This window comes from Equus caballus, chromosome 7 (assembly GCF_041296265.1).
Source record: "Equus caballus isolate H_3958 breed thoroughbred chromosome 7, TB-T2T, whole genome shotgun sequence".
In the NCBI taxonomy this organism is placed as follows: domain Eukaryota; kingdom Metazoa; phylum Chordata; class Mammalia; order Perissodactyla; family Equidae; genus Equus; species Equus caballus.
The window spans coordinates 83,817,075-83,830,984 of record NC_091690.1 but is presented as its reverse complement, the minus strand read 5'-3'; the positions used below and the strand labels follow the sequence as shown (position 1 = coordinate 83,830,984).

The following is a 13,910-nucleotide window of genomic DNA, read 5'->3' as shown; positions in this document are numbered from 1 at the left end:
CAAAACAGTTGCCCCTGCGGAGGGGTGCTGGCTGCTGGGGGAGGGGAGGGAGGGCGATTCAGGTATTTCATTAGATACCCATTCATGATTTTTAAATTTTGCACCATTTATGTATTAACTATTAAAAATATCAATGAATTTAAATTTAGAAAAGAAGAGAAAAGGCGGAAAAAAAAAAGGACCCAGGGAACTTACCGAGACTCGATTCTTGTCTCAGTTTCTTTTTTTGGGAAGAGAGGACGGTTAAGTTTGGTTTATTTATTGTTTTGATGCCTTTCCCTTCTTTGAAAACCCGGGCATGTAATAAGCAGGAGATTTTAGAATCTAAAGAAAACCCTTTGAGCGAGACAACAGGGTTGTAAACCCAGGCCGGGGCCCTGGGATGCTGGCTGAGGCTAAGGCCTCGGTCTCCAAACACAATTTTCTGATAATTAGACCTGTTACTGAACAATTTTCTAGGTGTTCTGACGTGTTTTCACACTGTGTATACATAAAATATAAAAAGGGGTGCTCTTCATAAGGGCCCTTGTTACATGGACCCTTGCAGCTTGAAGAGAAGGAAAAAAAAGACAAAAAAGGAGACAAAATTCATACAGCAAAGCATGTTTAAATGAACGCATCTCTCTTATTTCACCCGCTTCAGCATTGCTCAAGGGGACAAAGCAATGATTTATCTTGATTTGCCATCAGCAATTTAAAAGAAAGCAAACAGAAATATTACACTATTTAGCGTTTCCTAATAAAAAAAGGAATATTTCATTGATTAGGTAAAAAAGAATTGTATTCTTTCACATAGATTGACACAAGAGAGTACACTGTCTCTACGTCTTAAACGCTCACTCTGCTGAGTAACAATTCTTTCTGAGAGCAAAATATCCAGAGAAATATGTAGCATATCTAAATTTCACGGGTTCTGAGTGACTGCAGATAGACCGTAGCGTAAGAAATGTTTAGAAGCTGGAAGGAAATGTTTTGGACAACACGAGAGGCCTAATTCAGGGTGGCGTAGATGGAGACCAAAATGAATTCTTTAAACTAGAGACGGACTTTGTGCAATGGCCTAGTGACAAAAGCAGGCACAGACTTCTGGAGGCGGGACCCAGGCTGCTGTCCATCTGGCATATTTAGGAAAATCTATAATGAAAACATAATATCAGTAAAAGTTATTAATTGTGCCAAGGCCTTGGTCCATTTATGAAGATTGTAAACCCCACAAGCCCCATCCCTTTGTCTGTATTCCCCTAGACGTTAAGTATGCAAATATCTCCCCCACGCGTCTTGTCCCCGTGCTCACCCCCACTTTCAGCCCCTTTCCCGTTCCTCCAGGACCCGGCAGCCTGGGGCCCTAGAGGCCTGGGTTTCAAAGTCAGGTTCACAGAGAGGGGACACAAGTAACCACAAGCCCACGGGCAGCCACGCAATGAAACTGCTCGGCTTGGGTCTAAATGACTGACATTTTTTCCTCGCCTGAATTAGCCGATAATTGTCTGTGGGCAGACTTAGTCAGAAACGGTCTAAATGATCAATTAGAAGGCAAAAAGGAGTTCCTTTCTTTAAAGTTCAAGGGTCCCTGTTGAAGAGCTCTACTTCCGAAGCCATGCTCACACGGGCCTGCGCCCAGCTCTCTGCGGGGCCTGAGCATACTCTCCCTTGGCCACACGATAATGAATTGAGTACTTATTTTGCAGGAAAATATAGGGCATTTCCATTACATGCAATCAAGCAAAAAGGCTGCAAAATGTGCCACTCCATTAATTTTAAACAGAATCCTTCCCAAATGTCACCCTGAAACCAGAGTCTGGGGTTATTACAAATCTGAAGGAATTAAGAGTAATTTTCATTTGTACAAAGGAGTTGAGGGCCATGACTCCTGCCACACACACACTATTAATTGGGTTCAATCTGATGTGCCAATTTTAGTGTGAATCACTTAGTCCTGACCTAGCTGCCTGGTGGTGAGCTCAGTGGGCTCCTGTCTTCTTTGAGGGTGCACGTGCATGCATATACACATACACACACACAACTCCAGAGTGTGCAAAGAATGTGATGTGATGGGCTAGTTATTAACAAAAATGTTGTTCAAAGAGAAAAAACAAATGCCAGCTTCTGGCAAGTCCCTTCACCTCTCTGAGCCTCAGTTTCCTCATCTGTAAATGGGGATTCTAACACCTGCTTCAAGGGAAGTCACGAGGATTAATGAATCTGAGTACGTCACGCACCTAATGTGGTGCCTGGTGCATAGTTTACACCCACTGAGTGGTAACTATTATCTTTATTTTCATCTTCTTGGGGGGGGGGGGTCTCTTGTGCCTAAGCTAGTTTCCAAGTCACACTGAGGGAAACCTGGACCTGGACCAGGATGGGGACAACCTTCCCAGGCCATCGTGGGGCCAGTCCCCAGGGCCTGGGAGGTGTGGGTCAGCCCACTGAGTTGTTGATCGTTTCCTTCCTAATCGCAGTTCCCGCGATCTCCGGGCTGTAGCTGGACTTGCGGGCGAGCACAGAGCAGGCGGCAGGAGGAAGCGGGCGGAGGCGGTTGGGAGGAGAGTCCCGCCTGCCCCTCACTCCACGTTCCGGTACTTGGTGAAGAGATTGTACAGCACTCGCAGTGTGGATTTCAGGTCGCAGTTGACGATGTCTGCAGAGAAAACAAAAAACACCCCTTGCTTCAGGGGGGCCGCTGGCCCAAAGTTGGCATCTGCTGCCCCCTTCCGGCCACCACCCCCTTCACGTGCCCAGCACCTGCTGGGGTGGGATCCCCATCACCCACAGGACGTCCTGCTGGGAGAGAAGTGCAAACCCATGAGATGACCAGGGGCAGGTGGGTGTCGAAGGATGGCCGGGGTGGGCAGCGAGGGGCAGAGGTGCTGGGCATGGGGGGAGGGTCCTCACCTCTCCCTAAAATGAAGCAGACCCCAGAGCATGCAGCCTTTGCCCTGGAAACAGCATCTCCAGGTGACAGGGGTGCTGGCCCCAGCCTGACTCTGTCCCCCCAGTCTCCCTGTCCACAGAGCCAGCCTTGAGTGGTGGAGGAGGGAAGGGCCTGGGGGTGCAGCGCGGAGAGGCGCTGAGTTAGGACTAAGCTGCCTCTGCATCCAGGAGCGAGGGCCCTAGAGAGCAAGGAAGCCCACCTGGCAGAAAGTACTCAGGAAACGCGTCACCAGGGGACCGACGGCTTCAAGTGAGGAGAGAGCAAGGCAGCTGGGTTTGAAACTAGAAGTTGGGGCTATATTCTCTGGAGAGATCCCAGAGGCACAAGCCTGATGACTAGGAAAGTCGGGACAGTGGTTCTCTTTAGGCGAGAGGTTGAGGATTCTGTTCAGAAAGAGCAGGTTGGCGGGAACTCTCAGGAGCTGGGGTGACTCTTGTCCTTGAGCCAAGTGGGGGTGACGTGGTGGCTTGCTGGACAATATTTCACCAGCCTGTAATCTACGCTTTACGCACCTTTCTGGAGATGAGGTATTTTTCACGGTAAAAATGATTTTAAAAAAACCTAACTGTGCAGAAGGTCAGATGAGGCAAATGATGTAAGAGAAAATAATAAATGCTCTGGGACTCAGAGGTGGGAGAGATCAGGCTGAGCCACTGGAAAAGGAGGGACTGGGGACGACGTCAGGACTCTAGCAGCGCCCTGCTCAACAGGAACAGAGGTCTTTCAAGACCAAGCAGGGCAGGAGGCCAAAGGCTCCGGCAGGCCGGGCTATGGCTCCCAGGGGCCCTCAGACCCCAGGCTCCAGGCACCGCAAAGATCCACACCGACTGGGCTACTAGCTGAGGGTCCCGGGCTGAGGAACCTTCTTAGGACTCTCCCCACCCCTGAGCTCCTCTGCCCCTCCCAGGCTTTATCCCAGTTGCAGACCTACCCTGCTCCACCCAGCTGGGCTAGGACTCTGCTCCTAGCTCTCTTGCTGATAGACCAGGGGCTCCCAAGGACCACCAGAGAGGCCTGGAGCTCAGCTCCCTTTCTGCTCCCATGTTGGTTCATGCACACATCTGAGCCTCTACCTGGGGCCCTGCCTGGTGGCTCAGCCCTGCTCATACTGAATCACCCTCTGCCAGGGAGTCCTATGCCGTCTGCATTGATTCCTTTCTCCCCTGACTGCTTGGTGTTGAGTGTTTCTTAAATTCCACCCAAGTCAAAGAACAGGAGGTTACTCCAGGAAGGAATTGCTAGAAAGGCAGAGCAGGGCAGAGGTGAACTCACCAAGGGAGCGAGTGTGAAGGAGGAGGTAGGATGGCACTGGGGCCACTGCAGCAGGCTTCTAACTGGGCTTTTCAAAGCCTCTAGCCCTTTCCGATCCATTCTACTCACATGGCTAGCCCATTCAGCCTCCAGGTATGGTTGTGCAGGACGTGCACTGCACAACACCAGGGCACATGGTCCACATTTCCAGGGCATCATTACCATAGACCACAACATAAACGGTGGCCCTTGGAGTTGTGCAGCTCACAATTTGTATGGCCACAGCCATTTCATTTGAGATACGGTCCAAAAGCCTAAATCACAGCTTTGCAAGGCATAACCCCACCCACCTTTTCAGTCTCACTTCACGCCGCAGTCCCCCCCCATTCACTATGCACCCGTCACAGCAGCTCCTCTCTCCACCTCGCAATGGGCTGCGCTCCTCTGTCGTCTTGGCCTCTGCACATGCTGTGGCCACATCTAGATTACTCTCCCCAAGCAGCTGATGCTCCCGCAGACCTCAGCTCTGAGCACCGCCTCCTCTGGGAAGCCCTCCGGACCCCTGGCCTGGGGAAGGGCGACCCGCTTATGTCTCTAAGCCCCCACGCTCTTCCTTCGTGGCACTCACTCCAGCTCTAAATGAGTGAATCGTGTGCTTTGATGCAATCTGTCTCTGCCCCGGACGCTGAGCAACCTCACCACAGGCAGCCTGTCTTGTTTTGCTCCAGTGCCTGGCCCAGTACGTGGCGTGCACAGACCTCAACAGATATTAACGGATAAGTGAATGAATGATTGCCCAGTGTCCTGGGAGCCAAGGAAGAAAATTCCAGAAAGAGAGAGGGGCCAACACGGCCACATGCTCCCAAGAGGGTGAAGAGGTGAGGGCTGCACGAGGTCCCAGGGGACACGGTCCCAGCTGCTGGCGTGAGAGAGAGCTGGGCCACGTGCAGGGGCAGGCACAGGGTCCACAGCAGAATGGGCAGAGGAGAAGTGGAGGTGGCAGGCACGGCGCAAAGGAGGAATCTGGGGGCCCAATGAAGGCCCCATGTGGATGGAGGCAGGAGGATTTGTTCCCCCCTTTTAGAGACGGGTGAGTTCTGCCATTAGAGAAAGAAAATGTTCACAACGGGAGGACCATTTTATTGAATGTTAGGGCCCACTAAGGTTTGAAGCCCATCTTCACTATACCTGTGTGACCCAGTTAGAGTCACTAAACTTCTCTGAATCACTTTTCTCACTGGTAAAATTGGGTTTTATGAAAAACACCCAGAACACAGGAAGGACTCCCTAAATGGTAATTGCCTCCCTGCTTTCCCTTCTTTGCCTGTTAGCAGAGCTGTTACGTACAGTAGTGCAGTCTGTGCACTGCACAACTCCAGGGGGCGCCATCCACATAGACTAAGTCCTGCTTCTTGGGAAATCTGAGTTCCTCCTTCCTACAGGCCATCACCACTCGGTGGGCCTGATGAAGAGCGGGGACTGCAGTCAGAGACACTGCTTATTGTCTGTTCTTATCAAGAAAGCCACGGGCCACCCAGCTAGTTCCGGGCAGGCCAGTAGGTGGGCCATCTCAGGCAGGAGAGGGGCTTTGAATGCCTGGGAATGAACTGTGACTCCAAACTATATACACAGGGCCTCTCTAAGGCCCTGGCCTAATAAATTGTGCGATTGGCAGCACACTACTGGTCTGATGGCAGTGGTGTGCTGGCCCAGGGCCCCTCTCTGGGAACGGCCAGTCAGAATGGTTCGGCTCTTGGTTAGAGACAGCCAGAGCAGAGCCGGGCTGTCTGGGGCCAAGGAAGTAAGAAATCAGACTCAAGGCCCCTCCAGGGAGAAAGCAGCCTCGGGCCAAGGGGCGAGGGCTCCATGCTTTTTCCTTTCCCCCGGCGGCATTAGCGAGTCTTCCTGTCCGCCAGCAGACTGTCCAAAACGAATTCACGTTCTCCAAATGATGCAGAAGTCAAAGGACGGAGGGGACCTCTCCTCACGGCAGAAACCCAGGCTCTCCACAGGGGGACATGGCCCCACGTGGAGGGACCCTCCCTGGGCCCATGTGCCCCCCACCTCCAGCCTCCTTCACGCCAATCTGAGGCAGCTGCTCAGGCCCCTTCTCTGAAGCCCCCTCACCCCCTCCCCACCTTCCCCTGGGTCCCTGAGTCCCTTGACCAAGGTGGGAGGACTCCTGGTGGCTCAGTGCCACCAGGTGGCGGGGGCTGGAATAAGTTGGGTGGCCACACGCTGGGGGGGGTGAGCCCAGCCCCCAGGTGTCCCTCATGTTCCGGCCTCCACCCCACCCCCACGGACCCAGCTCATCCTCAGTCTCTGCCTCCCTTTCCCGTGTGCTCCCTATTCCCCACCAGGACAGAATCCATCCTTTGGAGAGGGGTCATTTTATTGGTGGCCTGCTACTCTAGCTGGTGAATTTGCCATTTTCTTTGCCATATTTAAAATGTTTTTTTAATGTGTAAACATCCAGAAAAGTACATGCCACATATGTGTGCAGTTCTAAGCACTTGGAAGAGAACCCTTACGTAACCAGCACCACGTAAAACTAGAACACTGCCAGCAAGCTAGCAGCCCCCCCCCCTACACTCTGGCCACAACCTTCTCTCTCCGCAAAGATAACAGTGTCCTGACTCGTGATGACTGACTTGCTCTTCCTCACAGTTCCGCCAGTAACATCTGCACCCTCACACGGCAGATTTCAGTTTTGCCTGTTTTTATACTTTATATAAATGGAATCATACTACATGTACTCTTTTGTGATTTTCTTCTTATTTGTTCAAAATTATGTTGATAGGAGTCACCCATGTTGCATGAATGCTCATTTTTTAACACTTTTATTGAGGTATAACTTATTGTTTAATTGAGGTATAACTATAATTCCATAGTTTTCAAGAATAAATGCTTCTCAATTTGTTGTCTACTTTGGATAAATTTTCAGCGCCCTGAAATAGTTGTTTTTGACCATTTTGTCCAGTTTTATGCCTGCTTTTTTGCAGAATAATCACTGAGCTCTTTACGCTGTGTAGCTGGAAGTCCCCCTCCTGGTCTCTCAGTCCACCTCTTGCTGTGTATCAATCCACGGTCGGAACATGCTCCAGCCTAGTTAGCAGGACGCTGGGGGCGCACACGCCAGGTCCGGCTGCCATGGCTGTTCTTGGCAGAGTCTCCTGCTCCACGGACGTGCATCCCCATGGGTGGAATGGCTGGGTCAGGGGGTGTGTTAGTTTCCTATTGCTGCTGTAAGTATCACAAATTTGGCAGCTTAAAACAACCCAAACTCGTTATCTTACAGCTCTAAACGTCTAAGTCCAAAATGGGTCTCACTGGGATGAAATCAGCTACCGGCAGGGCTGTGTTCTCTTCTGGGGACCCTCAGGGGGAACCTGTTTTCGTACTTTTTCCAGCTTCTAAGGACTGCTTGCAGTCTTTGGCTCACGGCCCCTTGCAACTGCAAGGCCAGCCATGGCCGGTCGGGTCTTTCTCACGCTGCATCGCTCTGACACTGAGTCTTCCGCTTCCCCTTCCCTTGCGATTACACTGGAACGACTCAGCCTGTCCACGATAACCTCCCCATCGTGAGATCCTCAACTTAGTCACATCTGCAAAGTCCCTTTTACCAGAAGGTAACAACGTATTAACCGATCCCCGGGATTAGGACATGGACATTTTGGGGAGTCATCATTCTGCCTACCACCTGAGGCATTAGAAATCTTCAACTATATTAGATAAGGACAAAGTATTTTCCAAAATGGTTGTATCAATTTACATTCACACCAGTTTCTTTTCCTTTTTCTTTTTTTTTTTGAGGAAGATTAGCTCTGAGCTAACATCTGCTGCCAATCCTCCTCTTTTTGCTGAGGAAGACTGGCCCTGAGCTAACATCCGTGCCCATCTTCCTCTACTTTATATGTGGGACGCCTGCCACTGCATGGCTTGCCAAGTGGCACCACGTCAGCACCCGGGATCCGAACCGGCGAACCCCGGGCCGCCAAAGCGGAACGTGCGAACTTAACCACTGTACCACCGGGCCGGCCCCGACATCAGTTTCAGTTGCTCTACATCCTTGCTAACACTTGATATCATCAGAGTTTTAAACGTTTGCCACTGTCTGGTCTACACACTATCTCCTCAGGAAACGGGGAACGGAAGTTGAACCATTTTTCCTCTTTCCAGCCACTGACCAAGTCCTTCCCCAAGTAGTACTGATCACCTAGAACTAAGCTGCCATCACCTGTCTGGATTTTCAGCATTGCTTGAAGTAGTCTGGTCCCAGCTCTCTGACTCCTTAAATTTTAGATATTCCATCAGCCTGCTGGCTCCCCCACATACAGGCTTCGTTCTTGCTTGGTACTAGATCCTTTCTGAGTCCCTGCCTGCCTGTGATGCTGGGTCCTAACCATACTCGATGACGAGTCTACTTGCATGATGCTAGTAGGGTAGGTGTGTGCATTTGAAGACAAGGTACGACGTCCTAAATAAAAAGCCACCAGCTTCACGCCAGTATTTCAACTGCTCCATTGGCCATGAACTTGATGCTCACGCTTGACTTACCCCAGTTGGGATACTCCAAGGTTATGATGCCTGGGCAGCAAACGTCATCTGAGACGGAAAGCCAGTTTCCAGGGGATTGCAAGGCACAACAGAGCTTTAAGTGTCAAACAACATACCGAGAATGCATTTTCCTGACCGTAAAAACCTTTTGCCATGAAAAATGCCTCCACCGCAGCCAATCTGATTTTGAAACACCTTCAAAGAATCACCCACATTGGCCCCTTTTGTAAAGTCTGCAGCATTTACTACTGAATTTCACTTTCCAGGTAGAAGCATAGAAACCAGAGGGAGGGCTGGGGTATACTTCTCACAAAGTACAGTTGCACAAAATACCATTTCAATTCTCCCTTATACGCTGAAAAACGTCCAGCATGGGCATGAGGCCCAGGGTAACAACAAATAAAACAGATGTGTATTTCCATTCACATTGGTCAGGAAGTTTCATATTAAGCGTCCAGTAACTGCACAAGAGAAGTCAACTATATGCCGAAATATCCCTATCGACTAATTGATATTGGGAAAACTCTCTGTCCTGAGGGAAATAAATGCCTCAGAACGGAAGCAGAAGCAGGAGTGCTTCCAATCTGTAACTGGGAAGTTTCATGCTAAGCAGTTCGAGAAAATGGAAGCAGAAATGCTGGCCAGAACTCTCCCGCTCTCTCTCCTACCCGGCAGCAGGGCGCTCTGGCCACAGGACCCTCAGATCCATTCCTAATGGCACTAGGATGGCTAGAGCGGCCTCGCCAGGGAGAGAGCCCCTAGAGGGACGCCAGCTTTGCACGCGGTCCTCCCCTAGCAGTCACCAGGTGCTTAGACCAACATGATCATGAAAGAGAAGAAGCCAGAACTGACAGTTACTGAGGTCTGGAATGAGTCATGAGACAGGGGCCGACCCATTTCTCCACAATCCACCTCTCTCCTCTGGTTTTCCTGCTTTCTCCTCCAGCTCCATAAGTAAAGGCATTCCCACGAGATACTGTCCTTAACCTTTTTCTTTTCTCTAAATGCCTTCCTGCTGTTCCACACTCTCTTGGCGTGTTGGCTTCCAATAAGGGGAAGACTTCCAGTTACATAACCACAGCCCCGATCTTTTCCCCGAACTCCAGTTCCTCTTGGTCAATGCCTAGGTGTCAATCTCAAAGTTTCCAAAGCTGACATCCTCATGTCCCCTCCCAAGCTTGTTTTCCCTCCCGGGTTCCCCAGTGCTGCTGACGGTGCTCCACATCTAAACATCTGTTCTTCACACTGCCTTCCAAACGACCTCTCTGGAACAGAGCTCTGATCACATCACTTACCTGCTCAAGAACCTTCCATGACTCCCACTGCCTACAGGATAAAGTCTAAACTTTCTGTCTTGGCGTCAAGGCCCTCCAGGACCTAACACCAGCTTGCTTCACCCTCATCAACCATTATTCATTATTGATGAATATTCTTAATATTCTAGCCAAATAGGTAACTGCATACAGTCATTATTAGGGCAGCAGACAGCATTACATTTAGTCTCGTCATGTGCATGTCTCTAGGAGTTCCATTTTTACTGACATGAAAAATAGGCTCAGACGTGGTAAGTAAGTTGCCCAAGGCCACACAGCTCGTGGGCTGGGGACCGGACCCAGGACTGTCATGGGCTTGGCCACATGCTCTGCTGTGTCACAGACTGAGGCCCTCCCCATTCCCCAGGCGGGACTCTTGCTCACGTCATCATCCCGTCTGGGATGCCCACTCCTCTAGCCTAATCTCCAAACACAAAACCCCACCTGATCCTTACGGTTTAGCTCAACTGTCACCATCTCCATCAAACCGTCCCTCGCCGCAGACAGACGTGGTATCACCTCCTCAGTTCTCACAACCTCTTTTATCGCAGCTATCATGACTCTCATTCTGTTTTGGTGACGGGTGCACCTTTTCTCTCCCCTGGCTGGTTGCAAGTGCCTGTGGTCAGGGACGGTCCACCCTACCTGGCATGTCACGATCGATGGGGTCTCAGGCAACCAGACAGTCACCGAACGACCCCTCTATGAGGAGGTTTGGGGGGAGGGGCTTGGGGCAGAGGCAGCGACGGGGAGTGAAAGCACACAATCCCCACCTGTCCACCTGCTTTAAATGACTGGAAAAGTGCAAGCCAAGGGCCTGTGAGTGGCATTCTCAATGTCCCAATTCGACATAAACAGAAAATTATCTGCAACACAGTGTTGACTAACTAGCGCTGGTAAATGGAATATCAGTCAGTAAGCGGCAGAAAATAAACATCTGTACCACCAAAAAGACTACGGGGGAGAACATGCCTCCTGCATGCACATGTGCACCCACGGCTCCAAGCGTGAGCACGAGGGGCTGCTGGAGCGTTTCGTTCCTTTGGCATTTTTTCCAGTCCTGTGTGTGCAATCCAGACCCGATAAATCCAGCCTCGTCCTGGGGCAGAGCTGGAGCGGGCAAAGGACACGAAAGGCGTTTATGCTCAGAGCAGAGCTGCCTGCGATGACCCTGCATCCTCCCTGCCTGGGCCACAGCTCTCTGGCAGGTCAGCACTCAGCCCAGGGACAGAAGGACCTGGAATTCAGGCACAGGGCACTTCCCGCAGCAGCACGTCTGTTCTGCGCCACGTATGCTTAGCTCTTGCCCCCACCATCCCATGTGTGGGATTTCAGATTCTTTTTCTTCCCACGGCCGTGTGATTTGCAGATCACAAAGGGTCCCCAGGACTGAGCAGCTGCACCCTGTCCCGCCTTCCTCTGCCAATGGCAAAGCCTTCAGAGAAGAGGTCTCCCCTCTGCTATAGAACGGGAGCCTCGCCCTGAGCCCTGAGCGCTTGTGTGCAGGCAGAGGGTCTCGCCGTCTTGTCACAAACCCGGGGAAGAACAAACTACCTTCTGGCCGTGGTTTTGGCTTTTCCAACCCTCCATCTTGCATGAGCTCAAAGGCAAAGGAGACATTCAGGACCTGGAAAGAGAAATGCAGTGTATGTGGCATTGGACGTGCATTCCTGGACCCGCAGTTGCCCCAGGACCGGCCCCTGGGAAGTGAAGCAGCCAGCACTGCAGTCAGACAGGCAGAGGCTGAGCTAAAATGAGGCCCTAATTTGGAGAAACGAGGCTACCAAAACAGGCAGGCCGTGTGGCATGTTAGCTGGCGGGCCCCAACCTGCCGTTGGTGAGGCGCTCCTGGAGAAGTTCAAAGGCCTTTTCCTGTCCTGTGTTCCCATGTCAACTGCCAGGACTTTAAACTCAGGGACGTCAGTCACATAGTTGAAAGGATAAGATGGAAGACATGTTCAAGAGGCAGAGAAGGGTTTCTGCTTTGGACCAAATGCCCCTTGTCTGGTGGGCAGGCGGTGGCAGCCCACGAGAGGTATCAGAATGAGGGTGCGTGTGGGCCTCAGGTCTGCCCAGTCTTGCAGCCACCTTCCCTGTCACCTCTGGGGAGAGGTGAGGCTGGGCTGTGGTATCTGGCAGGAGTGCATGCCTAGGGGACCACGCCAGGCTGCAAGGGGAAGGGAAAGTGGCTCAGGATGCTCGCTGGTCTGCAGGTAGCTGCTTCCCAGCTCAGCTGCTCATCAGGATGGGCCCCACATCCAACCAGTGAAGACCCTGGGCAGATGGGATGCCTGCTGCCTTCTTCCCTGACGGCCCTAGCAGAGGTGTGGGCAGATGAGTCGGGGCATGTGGACTAGGCGCCTCCCTTGACGTCACCTCTCCTTACCTTCTGTTCAAAGCTGTCGGGGGTCAGGAAGAAGCTGTGCAGGGGCACGAAATAGCCCTCCAGGAGCCCCATGAGCAGCACCAGGTACACCCCATCTGCAAACTGGAGGGAGAGAGCCGGCTGAAGGCACTGGGCCCCTGAGCCCCAGTCCAACCCCATCCAGGGGGCTTGTCAGCTTCCATGTCAACCTGCCGCAGGCTACATCCCCAGGCAGGCTGCTGGCAGGGCGTGGAGGCAGTCCCCGAGGCAGGAAGGTCTGCTCTGCAGCTGGCCTGCCCCATGTCTGGCTGGTCCAGCACTGAGGCCACAAGCCCATGGTCCTGATCTCAGCTGATCCAGCATTTCTTGAGCATCAACCACGTACCAAGCCCTGATCTGGCACGGGGACCACCGGGAGGGGTCAGGTGTGGCCCCTGCCCTCGAGGAGCTCACAGTCTGGTGGGGAGACTGAGGTAGAGGAAATGCAGCGGCTGCTCTGATGGAGGGAAGCACGGTGGCCTGCGTGAGAAGGACAGAGGTCACTCACTCCCACTGAAGGCCACCGGGGAGGCTTCTGGAGGAGGCACTGCCTGAATGGAGACCTGAGATTGAGCAGGAGTTAGCTCTTGGAGGAGCGAAAGGCGATGTCCATGGCCAATGGCATGAGGCTACTCGGGTGGCTTTCGCTTTATGAACGGAGAAAGACTCTAGTGTCATCCAGGCCTGGGCATTCTCCTTTCTCACCTTGCAGGGTATTACTGCTGAGGAGGCAGCTTAGCGTAGCTGTCATGAATGTGGGCTCCAGAGCTGGGCCTCCAGCTCCACTACTTACTAGCTTTGTGACTCCAGCAAGTTACATAACTTCTCTGGGCCTCATTTTTCTCATCTGTAAAATGGGGGTGATAACAGTATAGTATCTACTTAATAGGTTATCCTGAGGACTAAACCAGTTAAGGTGTGTAAAGTGCCTGGAACACCACTTGGCATGTAGGCAATTCTTAATGAATATTCACTGTTGCTATTACTGTCCAGAGAAACAACAAAGCAATCAGGACACAACTTCCTGGCTCTTGTTGACAAAGCACAACTGTGCTGAGGGCCATGGCGAGAGGCTTAGAGCCTGGTCCCTTCCATGGAGGACAGTGGTGGCTGGACCAGTTGGGAACCTGGTCTGAGGGACAACAGACTCCTGGGCTAAGCAGAGGGGGGAGGCCTTCTCCTCGAGGGAGGGTGGGCGCTGGCAATGGGGGCAGGCTTGTGGAGGCAGCGGAGGCCTGTGGGGTGAGGGAAATTTGGACAGAGTAGGAGTCCCAGGTACAGAGGATGGCCTGAGCAAAGATATAGAGGTCAGATGCACATCTGATATTCTAGAATCTTTCAAAGGAGGCGGGACCACCAAATGTTTGTGGGCATAAACAGCAGTTGTTAGAGTATGCAAGAGGCCAAAGTTTTTGGAATCATCTTAGGAAACAGCAAAAACTAGACTGAACTG

The 13,910-nt window shown here is 51.9% G+C and overlaps 1 protein-coding gene across 2 annotated transcripts in view; it reads right to left on the bottom strand.

Moving 5' to 3' along the window:
• Window positions 1–587: 587 nt before the first annotated feature.
• PARVA (parvin alpha) overlaps window positions 588–13,910 on the bottom strand; it is a 146,595-nt gene continuing 133,272 nt past the window's right edge. For both annotated transcript variants that reach the window (XM_023646063.2, XM_070274791.1), the window contains exons 11-13: window positions 12,440–12,541; window positions 11,608–11,680; window positions 588–2,638 (exon numbers count right to left, since the gene is read on the bottom strand). In XM_023646063.2, the coding sequence (XP_023501831.1) occupies window positions 2,562–2,638; window positions 11,608–11,680; window positions 12,440–12,541 (252 nt within the window). In that variant the 3' untranslated portion in view covers window positions 588–2,561. The remainder of the gene's footprint in view (window positions 2,639–11,607; window positions 11,681–12,439; window positions 12,542–13,910) is intronic.